At 42.5% G+C, this 11,921-nt stretch overlaps 1 protein-coding gene across 1 annotated transcript; it reads right to left on the minus strand.

The window, feature by feature from the left end:
* Positions 1 to 93: 93 nt before the first annotated feature.
* LOC109520527 (B-cell lymphoma 6 protein homolog) lies at positions 94 to 8,967 on the minus strand. Its single transcript, XM_019877814.1, has 9 exons — positions 8,817 to 8,967; positions 6,643 to 6,804; positions 6,347 to 6,568; positions 4,906 to 5,673; positions 4,077 to 4,186; positions 2,817 to 2,951; positions 1,540 to 1,670; positions 1,224 to 1,361; positions 94 to 773 (listed from the first exon to the last, which is right to left on the minus strand). The coding sequence occupies exons 2-9, from the start codon at positions 6,801 to 6,803 to the stop codon at positions 648 to 650; spliced, it is 1,791 nt and encodes a 596-aa protein (XP_019733373.1). The 5' UTR covers position 6,804; positions 8,817 to 8,967; the 3' UTR covers positions 94 to 647.
* Between the last annotated feature and the right edge of the window lie 2,954 nt (positions 8,968 to 11,921).

Genomic DNA, 11,921 nt, shown 5'->3' on the forward strand with positions numbered 1-11,921 from the left:
TGTACTGTTTGTTCAGGAAATTTTGCAGCACCAAAATTGGGGCAATGTGGCAAGGTAAATTTGAATGCAAAATAATTTTTTCTTAGCCATGCATCAGGGGCAGGGGGCATGCTTTTGAGAACATCTCAACATGTTAGTAACAAGGGAAAAACAAGTATATCTGAAAAGTCTGAAGACTTTCTGAATATCAGCAATATGTGTGCAAAATACCAACGATGGCTTATGAAAAGATTGTACTGTACATACAAAGGAAAATACAAATGGATGTCAATCTGTACACAAAAAGTACCAAACGTGACCAAAACAAAGCCTCTTATTGTCACTGTCCTTCAGTAAAAGCTCAGTGGGCATGAAAACCTTTCCACGCTCTGCCAGCAGATGGCAATCATATTTACAACAAAAGTGATGACGTTGGCGGCCAAACTTGAATCAATACTGGAGCGAACTGTAACAAGTCATGTTGTGTTGGAAAGAAAAAAAAAATGTGTTCAAATTCACAGTCCCAATGTACATTCAGTTGAGGTTTTCAAGAATAAACTCTGAAATACTTAAAAATAGTCCAACATTGACAAAATCTGGTTCTTTGGATTACAAAACTCTTCTTTTGTTTGTTTACAATACATTGGCCGATGGAGGGGGGTTGCAACTCAGCAGGGCAGGCTGCCGGATGCCGGGCGGTACTGCGCCTTGGTGTTCGTGATGGCGCCGTGCTTCTGTCGGAGGTGAAGCCTCAGCTGACTCTTGTGTCTGAAGTGGAGGTCACACTTTTCACACTGAGGAACAAAGGACACAATTTAAACTCAAGTTCTTGCAGAGGGTTGTGAAATTCCGTAACTTTTTTTTTTTTTAACTTGCAAACCTAACATGGGAGCAGAAAATGGCCTAAAACAGACAGATTGCATGCAAGTACAGTTGAATAGGACGAGCCCCGCTGCCTGATTGGGTTTTGAGAGATATATATATATATATATATATATATATGACAGATAGATAGATAGATATATAAACTATTTCAACGGCAACAGATTCCTTTCTTAAAGTATCATGATTTTTTATTTATTTATTTATTTTTGTATCATGACAGGGTTAATATTAATGCTTGTATTTAAGTTGCACGCCTGCTCAGATCCTTCCCATTACCCATTTGGACGCCCACTCGACAGATACATGCTAATACTCTTGTTTGGCCCCCACCCCCCATCAGATTTGACGGAAACACTTACATGGTAAGGTTTCTCTCCGGTATGAATGCGCATGTGACTCTTGAGCGTCTGTAGGTGGCGAAAGTGAGTCCCGCAGATTTCGCAAGGGTATGGCTTTTCTCCTGTGTGAATTAACACGTGGGCGCGAAGGTGGGCAACCTGCCAAAACAACAAAATAATGATCATTCAAACAATGCAGGAATGTCAAACACTTAAATCGGGTGCAGGTAATTATGACTTATTCCTTCCCTCTTAACTGGTCCGCAAACTATTATATCGAAGAGACTCAGGTTTCGCAGCAAGTTAATTTGCGAGCGGTCTCGGAAGATTTTCTCACCTGGACAAATCTGGAGCCGCATGTATCGCACTTGTATGGCTTCTCCCCAGAATGGATGCGGGTGTGGGTCTTCAGATTAGCTGGCCGGTTGAACTGAGCCCCGCAGATGTTGCAGCAGTACGGCTTTGCACCTACAAGAGTGATGACAAATTCAGTCAAGGTATCAAATATATTATTTTTATGCAAGCAGGCCAAGTGATGGACAAATATAAGCCGTTAACTCACCGGGACATGGTGGAAGTAAGTCTACACAGCCCTGTTTGAATGCCCAGTTTTTGTGATCTCAATAAATAAGACCACAAACTTAACCTTGAGGCCTATAACGTGTACAAGTTGAACGACAAAATATTTTCCAGAAGCGAAGCAAAAACAAAACGACTGCAATAATGTGGTTGCACAACTGGTGCGTGAATGTTTTCAGAGTCAGCCGTCATTTTCAAACTCGTGTTAAGTGACAGTCAGCACACACCTGCCACCATTTAAAGTGCCCTTGATGAACCACAAATACATTTCAGATGTTGCAGAAGGCCTTTGCTGGTGTTTTTTTTCTTTTTTGCCTGAATTTATGCTCACACTGTCAGCTATTTTGTACCGCTCATAATTCCTTCCATCTTGTCCAAGGCGCCAGTTGCAGCTGAAGAAAACAGCCTCAAAGTGTGATGCTGTCACCGCCATGCCTCACAAAAGAGATGATTGGTGTTTTTTGGGGGGTGAAGTGCAGCATCTGCACCAAACATACTTTTTGTAATTATGGCCAAAAAGCTCAACTCGGACCGTAACAAAATCTCCCAAAGACATGTGCGAAAATGTGCGAGAATGATGACTACTTTGTCACAGCAATCAGTGTGAGCACAAAACCTTCATGCTTCTGCCACGATGCAAAAGACATTTTAACAAAAGCCTACTAGAACATGTGAGATTTTTTTTTTAGGTCAATCTGAGGCACTTTAAAGGGTGACAGGTGTGTGGGTGACTTGTTTGAATTAATGAGCTTAATGAGCTGTACAGGTTATAGGTCACATTAATGGTGGGGAGTGGCTTGAAATGCTTTCTATTGGTCTCATTGCGGAGCACCACAAAAACCTGGCATTTGAACAGGGGTGTGTCGACTTTTTATATTTGCTGTGTGCGGTCTGCTGTTTTTCCCCTTAATTGTTTTAACAGCTTTTCGTTGTTTGACAACGGCAATTCAAATATATATCGATATAAATAAACAAATTGGCGCCTACGGATGCCAAGCGGGTGATGACGACCTTGACTGTAAGCGGTAATCTCACCTGTGTGAACAGTCTTGTGGCTGGCCAGGTTGCCTTTGTAGCGGAAGGCAGCCTGGCAACAGTCACACTTGTACGGCTTCTTTCTGTGGACCTGCGCCGCGTGGTCTTTGGGGCAGTCGTCTTCGAGGAAGCCCTCTGTAAGTCAGAAGATGCGTCGTCAGCGCGCCCTTGTTTTCGATCTCATGTCAATACTGTCGGATGCGGAGGGAGGGCGGAGTTGTCCTTACCGCAACTCGACAGCGAGAACTTAGAGTCTCCGCAGTAAGAGTTGGGAAAGAGGTGAGTGGCCTCCATCTGTTGGGGGCTGTCGCAACCGCACGAGGAGCATTTGTGGCGGCTGCAAGGGAAGAACAGACGTTGATGAATTCAACATGACTTGGGCCGTTTTCGAAAATCATTCACTCGTTCCCCGTCTTCCATCTTCTTTCCTGTATTTGTATTGTCTTGAACATTGTCATCCTTCTATGGTCTTTCCTTTATGTTTCACTGTGTTCCACTTGTGTTTATGTTTTTCTGTTTTATTGTCGAGTTTATGCACAGCCGTTTATTTCAACTGCGGTTGTTTTTCATGGGATGTAGAAATTGAGTCGAGTTCAAAGTTAAATACAACTGAACTGCACTGGGGTCTTAAAAAAAAAAAAAAAGAAGGTTAAGCCACTGCATAGTGTGACTGTTTAATTCAACGTTTCTTTCAAGTACCAATTTGAGAGCCGCTGATTTTTTTTAGGTCAATCTGAGGCACTTTAAAGGGTGACAGGTGTGTGGGTGACTTGTTTGAATTAATGAGCTTAATGAGCTGTACAGGTTATAGGTCACATTAATGGTGGGGAGTGGCTTGAAATGCTTTCTATTGGTCTCATTGCGGAGCACCACAAAAACCTGGCATTTGAACAGGGGTGTGTCGACTTTTTATATTTGCTGTGTGCGGTCTGCTGTTTTTCCCCTTAATTGTTTTAACAGCTTTTCGTTGTTTGACAACGGCAATTCAAATATATATCGATATAAATAAACAAATTGGCGCCTACGGATGCCAAGCGGGTGATGACGACCTTGACTGTAAGCGGTAATCTCACCTGTGTGAAGATATAAATAAACAAATTGGCGCCTCCGGATGCCGACCTTGACTGTAAGCGGTAATCTCACCTGTGTGAACAGTCTTGTGGCTGGGGGGGGGGGGGGGGTGGGGGAGGCGGGGGGGGGCGGGGGCGCGATCTCATGTCAATACTGTCGGATGCGGAGGGAGGGCGGAGTTGTCCTTACCGCAGCTCGACAGCGAGAACTTTGAGTCTCCGCAGTAAGAGTTGGGAAAGAGGTGAGTGGCCTCCATCTGTTGGGGGCTGTCGCAACCGCACGAGGAGCATTTGTGGCGGCTGCAAGGGAAGAACAGACGTTGATGAATTCAACATGACTTGGGCCGTTTTCGAAAATCATTCACTCGTTCCCCGTCTTCCATCTTCTTTCCTGTATTTGTATTGTCTTGAACATTGTCATCCTTCTATGGTCTTTCCTTTATGTTTCACTGTGTTCCACTTGTGTTTATGTTTTTCTGTTTTATTGTCGAGTTTATGCACAGCCGTTTATTTCAACTGCGGTTGTTTTTCATGGGATGTAGAAATTGAGTCGAGTTCAAAGTTAAATACAACTGAACTGCACTGGGGTCTTAAAAAAAAAAAAAAAGAAGGTTAAGCCACTGCATAGTGTGACTGTTTAATTCAACGTTTCTTTCAAGTACCAATTTGAGAGCCGCTGATACAGGGAAGACCCGATGTACCGTCGTATATTGTGCATAAAAGTGCAAAGATTCTCCAAGTGCGCCGCCTGGGCTCCCGCTAGAAGTACGTGAAAGAACTGCCCAAGTTGAGTTCAGTGCATTTAATCCTTAAGAACTGGTGTTTTAAAATATTTATTTCGCAACAATTTCTATGTAACTTATCTGCCAGACATTTTATTTGTATATTTTCCGATTTTGAATCGCAGTGTTAATGTTCAAACTGTTTCTCTTTTTTGCTTTTTCTCCAATAAAGCCTCTGTCTCATTTTTGACAGCCGTTCACACTGAGTCACTGAAATGTGTACTTTGTGTAACTTACCCATCAACAGTCGTGGCGTTTTCTTCCCTGTGTTCACCGGCTGCTTCTTCCGTTTGGGATTCCCTTTGGTCTCCGCCACTCCTGCACGGACTCCGCGAAGGAGATCCGCTTTCAGGACTGCTTCTCGGAGCATCCATTTCCTTGCTCTCTGGGTTTTGGTTCATCACGATGAATTTGTACTTCTTCCAGTTTCGGACCTTGGCTTCTTTGTGGCAATCCGGTGGCTGTTTGAGGCTCAGGGTCGCGTTTCGACTGCTGCTCGACTCAGTGGGCGAGTTGGGTTGGCAGTCGGATCTCAAGGGGCTCTGAGGGCTGCAAATCACACCTTTGCCAAAACTGAGAGACGATCGACGGCAATCGGCAAGAGGGTGCTGAACGCCGTCTTCCTCCATGTGGGCGGCAGGTCGAATGATAGCGGGATGGAAACCGATAATGGCCGAAGACTCCTTGTGAGGCGCATCGGGGCCGGGAACTTGCACAAATGGTTTGTGGGACAAGGAGAATGCTCTGGTTGGGGTGCCCGTCGGTTGGGAATCTACGGACTTGCCAGGGGGGATGTGGCGATCGCCATACACGTGATAGGAGCCGGAGGTGTTGATGCCCCGAAAAACGCTGTAACCCCTGCACTCCTGAGGAGGGGGCGATGTGGCCGTGTACCTGTTTTTAACATCTAACTCGGTCACGTGGATCGGCCTCAGTGTGGAGAGTTGGTCGGCCAGGGGTAACATGCTGGTCTGCACCTCTTCAACGTGCACATTTAAAGATGGCCTGGAGAAACATAATCCAGCCATGTCACTGATTTCCATTCGCGAACGATAGGGACCCCATTAAATTTTTTTATAATTGCCTATATTCATATTTTTAAACCAAAATATACCACAAACTACGATCCCTAAAAAAATTATAATTTCAAACAACACCGCCCCGAAAAATAACTAGTTTGCAGGTGTACATTTTTATGCTGCACAGACTCTCCATAACAACCCAGGCTCAACTTAACTTCCTCCCCCGAAATACAAATTTTGTCTGCAAGTCGAGATGTATCACTTGTACATCCAGCGTACCGCTTTCTTGTTTTTGTGCTCTGTGACGTGCCCTAAAATGCCACAGGATGACACCAAAGCGCAATCTTTAACAGCTAACACTTTTTTTTTTCCTTTTAGATATTTGAGAACTGTTTTTGCTGAGCATTTACAATTTGATTTTGGAAAAAAAAAATGCACCGGATGTATCGAATACGGCAAAGACTATCCATCTTCCACGAACCGAAGTTAAACTTGGCTCCTCCCCCCCGACATGCGAAGCTGGTTTCTCTGTCGAGATGTATCTCTTCAACATACTTCCTTGACAGTAATTCCTATTTATATTTTCTAGCATCTCAAGGCGTTTTAAGTTGAATATGCAAGGGCTTACTTCATAATGTGTGTGCTGCGATGCTTACCTGGACTTGATGAACCTGTGACAGGTGTCAGCCACGTGCTCCATCTGGAGGTAGAGCGCCGTGTTCATGGTGCCCGCCAGCATGCTGTCCGTCAAGTTCAGGCAAGACGTGTACATGAAGTCCAGGAGGTTTGAGAAACTCTTGGCATCTATTTTGGGATCCAAACTGATAACACTGAGGTTTGTGTTCTCGGGGTTCATGAAGACCGAATAAAAGAAGCCACTGAAAGGAAAGGACAGGAATCAGGATCATTGTCCCCCGTCGCTCCCTGCGGTCCGGTCACATTTCTGCATTACCTGCAGGCCACCAAGATGGCCTTGTGAGCGTAAAAAAGCTGACCGTCCACTTGAATGGTGACGTCGGTCAGGATATTTCTGCTGCGGAGGCGGTTAAAGTTGAGCAGGACGTCACCTGCATGGCGCGTAAATTGAACACACCCATTTGCAGTCATCGCCATGCTGTGAAAACTAAGCAAAAGGAACAAATGTGTCCAAAATGAAATGAGGTTTTATTCATGTTCACCTTTCATGGGAATTTAAGGCTGCTAAAGTGTGAGGTCCCCCGTACCACCGTTTTCCATCAAAACAATGTTGATGGGACTGCAACAACGAATCAAATATTGGGAATAATTCGACGTCCTGACTCACAGCAAATCAGTTAACAGCAAGCCTAATCTCAGCTCACAACAGCCAACTCTACCTTCGTTTGCTGGCACCCACATCACTCACCAGGCCAGACATCACCTTTTAAAGCCATCCACACTCAGTTGTTATTGGGTGCACAGTGAGGATAGTGACCTCAAGTGGACAACAATAATAACTGCACCTGAAATGGCATATGTGGCCTTTTTTGTGTGTGCAGTAAGAAAAATATTCACTTTAATCCAATTAGTTGATCATGGGAAAGCTGCAGCCCCCCATATACATATTTTTTTACCTCATTAAAATGTCTAGGCTGTAATTCTTATTAATTAAATGGCTTCATCATTAATAAAACTGCTTTCCTTTAAAACACAAGGACATTTCTTAGTGACCCTAAACTTTTGAACGGCAGCGTGTTTTATATTGGTTTATGTTTTGCACTTTAATACCTGATTTAAGTGCATTGCACTATGGCAAATGACAACAAATACCAATGCTATTATCCATCCATCCATCCATTTTTTTTTTCTTGAACGGGGGCGTGGCCAGCAGAATTTGGGCAAGATTACACCCTGGACTGGTCGCCAGCCAGCTATGGTACATCTATTCTACAATATTAAAATAATAAACTACATACTAACATATAATAACAAGCTTAATTTTGCCTTTAGGTTTTCAAAATCAGTCGTTTTTCTTGTTTGAAGGCCGTTTCTTCTTCCCAGGCCTCAGCACAGTTCTAAAATGTTTTCCCGTCCGAAAAAAATACAACTTGAACTCATGCCAATCATCTCGAGTACTACTCACAGCTATTAGGTTGCATATTTGCATCGTATCTGTCGATTGCTACTTGATGTTGTGATCACGTTCTTTCTTTGAGTGTGGCAAAAAAAAGAAGTTAGTGAACTGACACTTGGCAATCTCTCACCAGGGGGCGGCGAATTATGGAGAGAAAAAAAACTACTGTAACCTCCTCGCCTTGATCTCACTTAACACGGTCTCTTAATTACAGGGCGATTGCTCTCCTTATAAAAAGCTATTACATACGCTCAGTGACTCAGCCGTCTTCGTATGTTGGGTTTGAACTTCAAAAACGATCATATTATAGGATAATACAGATAAATAAATAAACATGACAGTGGATAACATATGAACCCCACATTTCTCATCTTCTATCTCAATCTTATATTCGATCTTTCCCCCTTTCTTCCCCAATCTGATCAGAAATCAGCCAAACTCAAGTTTTGAAAGATAACAAATAATCACGTTGCGTTCAAGGACACTCGCTTTAGCCGCGTTGGGTTGCTTGGCCACGCCAAGAAAGTCAGGCCCTGAACACAACAACGCTGCGTTCAAGTTCAGACTGCGCCATTATTAGTTTGTCTCGAAATGCTGCTTACAGAGGAAAACACATCCCCATAGCAAGCTTCTGTTACGTTTACTTGACAGTAAAAACGACACTCAAACCAGACAGACCGGTCAGATTGCGCCACGTTTAGTGACAGCAGGGTCGTAAAAAGTTAACCAAGTATGACTGCTTACATAAAAGAAAAGGCAAGCCAATGTGGGGACAATTCAAAGTCAACAACCCAACTTTCTCAGCCACGCACAAGCCCATTCATAACGTCAACAAATAAAATCATCATCCACACATCTACACTTTTAAAAAGTCACAAATTGTTATAAGGGTCTAGCTGTTAAAGCGGCACTGTTAATGTCTAATATAGGAAATAGGAAACAGCAAGTCAGCCGAGGAGGGAAGCCTAAAGTTGTGCTTCTGTGTCGGGAAGAGTGAAGGCGAGGAAGGCCGGAGAGTGGAAAAAAAAACTAACCTTGTAAAAAGTTTCCTCGAAAATCCGAGCCACTCCACTTCTGCGAATCCAGTTCTAAGAAACTGAGCTACTCAATTCTCGGAATTTCAACATCGGCACGTACCATTTTGTGGGCGACGGGGCGGTCACGGAAAAAAAAAACACCGGCCTTTTTCGAAAACCCTATTAATAAAAACTAGACGGCGTAACAAAAGGTAGTATTTTACAAGTCAATCGACTAATATTTTTTTATTTCTACCGTATTCGCCACGGCAAAGTCATGTTTTCGAATGCTTCAGCGACGTTCCCGAGCAGTGGAACATTCCGAGTGAGCGGTCAGCTGACCAAGTTATAAATACCGAGAGGAAAATGAGAACATGTTGAACTTGTGGCAGCACACTCGCTCACAATCGGACAACGCAAGCCTCATTTTGGATTTTTCATCATGTAATACACGTAATACAACCTCCCCGCGTCGTAATAATTGGTCATAGCCCGATTTTTTTCCCATATGGAATGGATGCATAAATAAGTCTTGAGAATGTTATTTTAGCTGGAAAACTTGACAATGTTTAGCAGTATGAGCTCATGCATGGCACAATATACATAAACTCAGATTGTCTTAGCAGGCAAACAGACAGCCATTAGGAATTCACGCGTATTAAAAATAACAATATAAACTAACTACAAATAAAAACAAACACAAAGAGCAGCATTGAGGATGAACTCAAACACCTATACATTGAAATCTAATCTAAAAGGGGAAAAAGAAAAAAGAGAAGATTAAGACGTTGCATGTTTTTATTTGGTAAGTACTGAATGTTGTTCAATTAAGCTACAGTAATATTTGTACAGTTGTTGCAAAATACAATATATTGTTGACACTGATATATATATCACACACACACACACGGTGCCATAATGACGAATTTTAACACATCCAATACATACATAGAGTGTATGGAAGTTGCTATGAAGTTGAGTTTATGCATAACAGTTCTTTTGAGATTTGACAGAAATTCTCTATTTAAGTAAGTAAATGTTAATGTGATCAGATTGTCACAGTCTGAGGTCATGTTTGCACAAGTGCAAATTAAGAGGCCTATCAATGAATTATAGTCGAAACGGTGCAAAGTACACAGATTAAGAGGCATAATATTCATTGTACATGTGTCGTATGCATAACATTATTGCACAGTTTGCAGAATTATTTGTTGTGAAGGGAGTTAGAATGACATTTTGCATGTACTTAAATGGCTATTTTTTTTTACACCTCACATGTAATGGACTTCTTGAAAATGTGTTCTCAAGTGCTCAACTTTCCACCTGCGCTTGCCTTCGCTTATCTGTTCCCACCACTTCCTGTCTCGCCACCGTGCAGCTGCATATCTAAGTCTTACAAGGTGCAAGTCCCACCATTTCGCAATACACGTGTTCGAAAACGCTCGGACCGAATGACCTCAAAAGGCCAATCAACTTCTCTTCATATCACCCCAAAGACGTTCAATTGAATAATGATAGCATCATGATAGGATATGGAATTGGTAGCTGTAGACTCATCAACAAGTGCGTCAGGGAAATACGACTTCCTCTGCTTGTCATATAGGACTGATTGTGATGCACTGCTACTTTTCACATGCACTCACCAGCCGCTATAGTGCGGCGCATGCGATTGACACAGTCGGAGAGCCTAGTGGGTCAATATCCCAACTGTATAAAGTGCATATGGTGTCCTCGTCAGAATCACTCAGTCATCATGAACATGTAGTAACACAATGAAACTGTGAGGTTTCATTGTACAATAATATGATGTTTCTTAAAATGTGTTTCAAAGGAGGCTGGAAGAGTGGATAGTCATAGATGAAATGTTTACAGTTCATTTGAGTAATTTTCATCATATGACGTGTGTGCAGTGGTGCCTTGAGATGCAAGTGATCTCGAGTTGTTCAAGATATGTCAAGTCAAGTCAAATCAAGTACAACTTTATTGTCAAATGTGTTGTCATTTGGGTGATTTTATTTTTTTTTTGCTTTGACTTGAAAGCGCAAATTTGATATACAAGCATGGTATAGTGGCAGTGAACTCAGCTAATTTCATGACAACCAGCAAGTTTGTCAGATAGTGAACGAATCTTCAAAAAAAAACAAGCCTGCTAGCCTAATGCTAACAAACAGTGGAAAATGCTATTGACATGCTAACGAATAGCATCTTCAGTATGCGGCGTTGATGTAATGCTGTCAGGGATGGTTATTTGAACACAAATGGTGCATCAACATATGTAGACAGACAATCTTACAATCATTTCATTTTCATTAAAAAAAAAAAAGATTTAGTAGTTACAACGTGAATGTTATTTGTTGAAGTGTTGCGTCTCTTTAATCAAGACAACGAATGGTTAATGTCGGAGCAATAATCTCAAATTGCCATGTTGTCGCCAGGCGGAAGTTCCTCCTACGTCCGAAACATTCACCCAATCACAGATGCCACAAGCGGCCGCTGTGGACGATTGCGAAGGCGGGTCCCGTGTAGACGGACACATCAAATTTTTGCCAAGCATGGAGACAAAGCGCGAAACAGTCAGAATGTTTCGTAAGCAAGGGTAAACTGCTAAAGGGAGTGTTTTTGGCAGCGCTTGTCATTCAGGAGCAGAAAGATCTGCGCTGTTCTTCACACCTTTTGTCACCAGGTTACTTATCTGTTGTTGTTTTGACTTTGATTAGTCAGACCAATGAGAAAGCACTCGCTGATGATCGCGTGAGTGAGGGAATCATCCATCCAACCGTCCTTCCATTATCCGAACCGCTTATCGCCCCATGAGGGTCAAATTCATCTTTTCATTGACATTGTGACATCCCACTTTATGACTATTTCTTTTAAACAGGAAAAGGCAAGTTTCCCCAGAATTGATATGCCAAAATCAATCAATGAATTAGAAAAGCAACAGACATAATAAGAAACACATGAATCGGATTTTCTCCATGTTTTTATGAAAGAAGTCTTTTTCAGTTGAGGAGCTGTCGTCCACCTCCCCCCCCCCCTCCTCTGGTAAAGTTAATTAAAAAAAAAGTGAAATTTTCTTTTTTTTTAAGTGTTTATGTTCTGCCACCGGCCAGGGTACAAAGCAGG

This window comes from Hippocampus comes, unplaced genomic scaffold (assembly GCF_001891065.2).
Source record: "Hippocampus comes isolate QL1 unplaced genomic scaffold, H_comes_QL1_v1.1 scaffold317, whole genome shotgun sequence".
NCBI classification, from domain to species: domain Eukaryota; kingdom Metazoa; phylum Chordata; class Actinopteri; order Syngnathiformes; family Syngnathidae; genus Hippocampus; species Hippocampus comes.

Coding starts and splice junctions, on each gene's coding strand:
- LOC109520527 (XM_019877814.1), bottom strand. CDS start 6,803: ATGGCGATGACTGCAAATGGGTGTGTTCAATTTACGCGCCATGCAGGT. Junction 1,671..2,816: donor CCACAAGACTGTTCACACAG/GTGAGATTACCG, acceptor TCACTCTTGTAG/GTGCAAAGCCGTACTGCTGC. Junction 1,362..1,539: donor GCGGCTCCAGATTTGTCCAG/GTGAGAAAATCT, acceptor TTGTTTTGGCAG/GTTGCCCACCTTCGCGCCCA.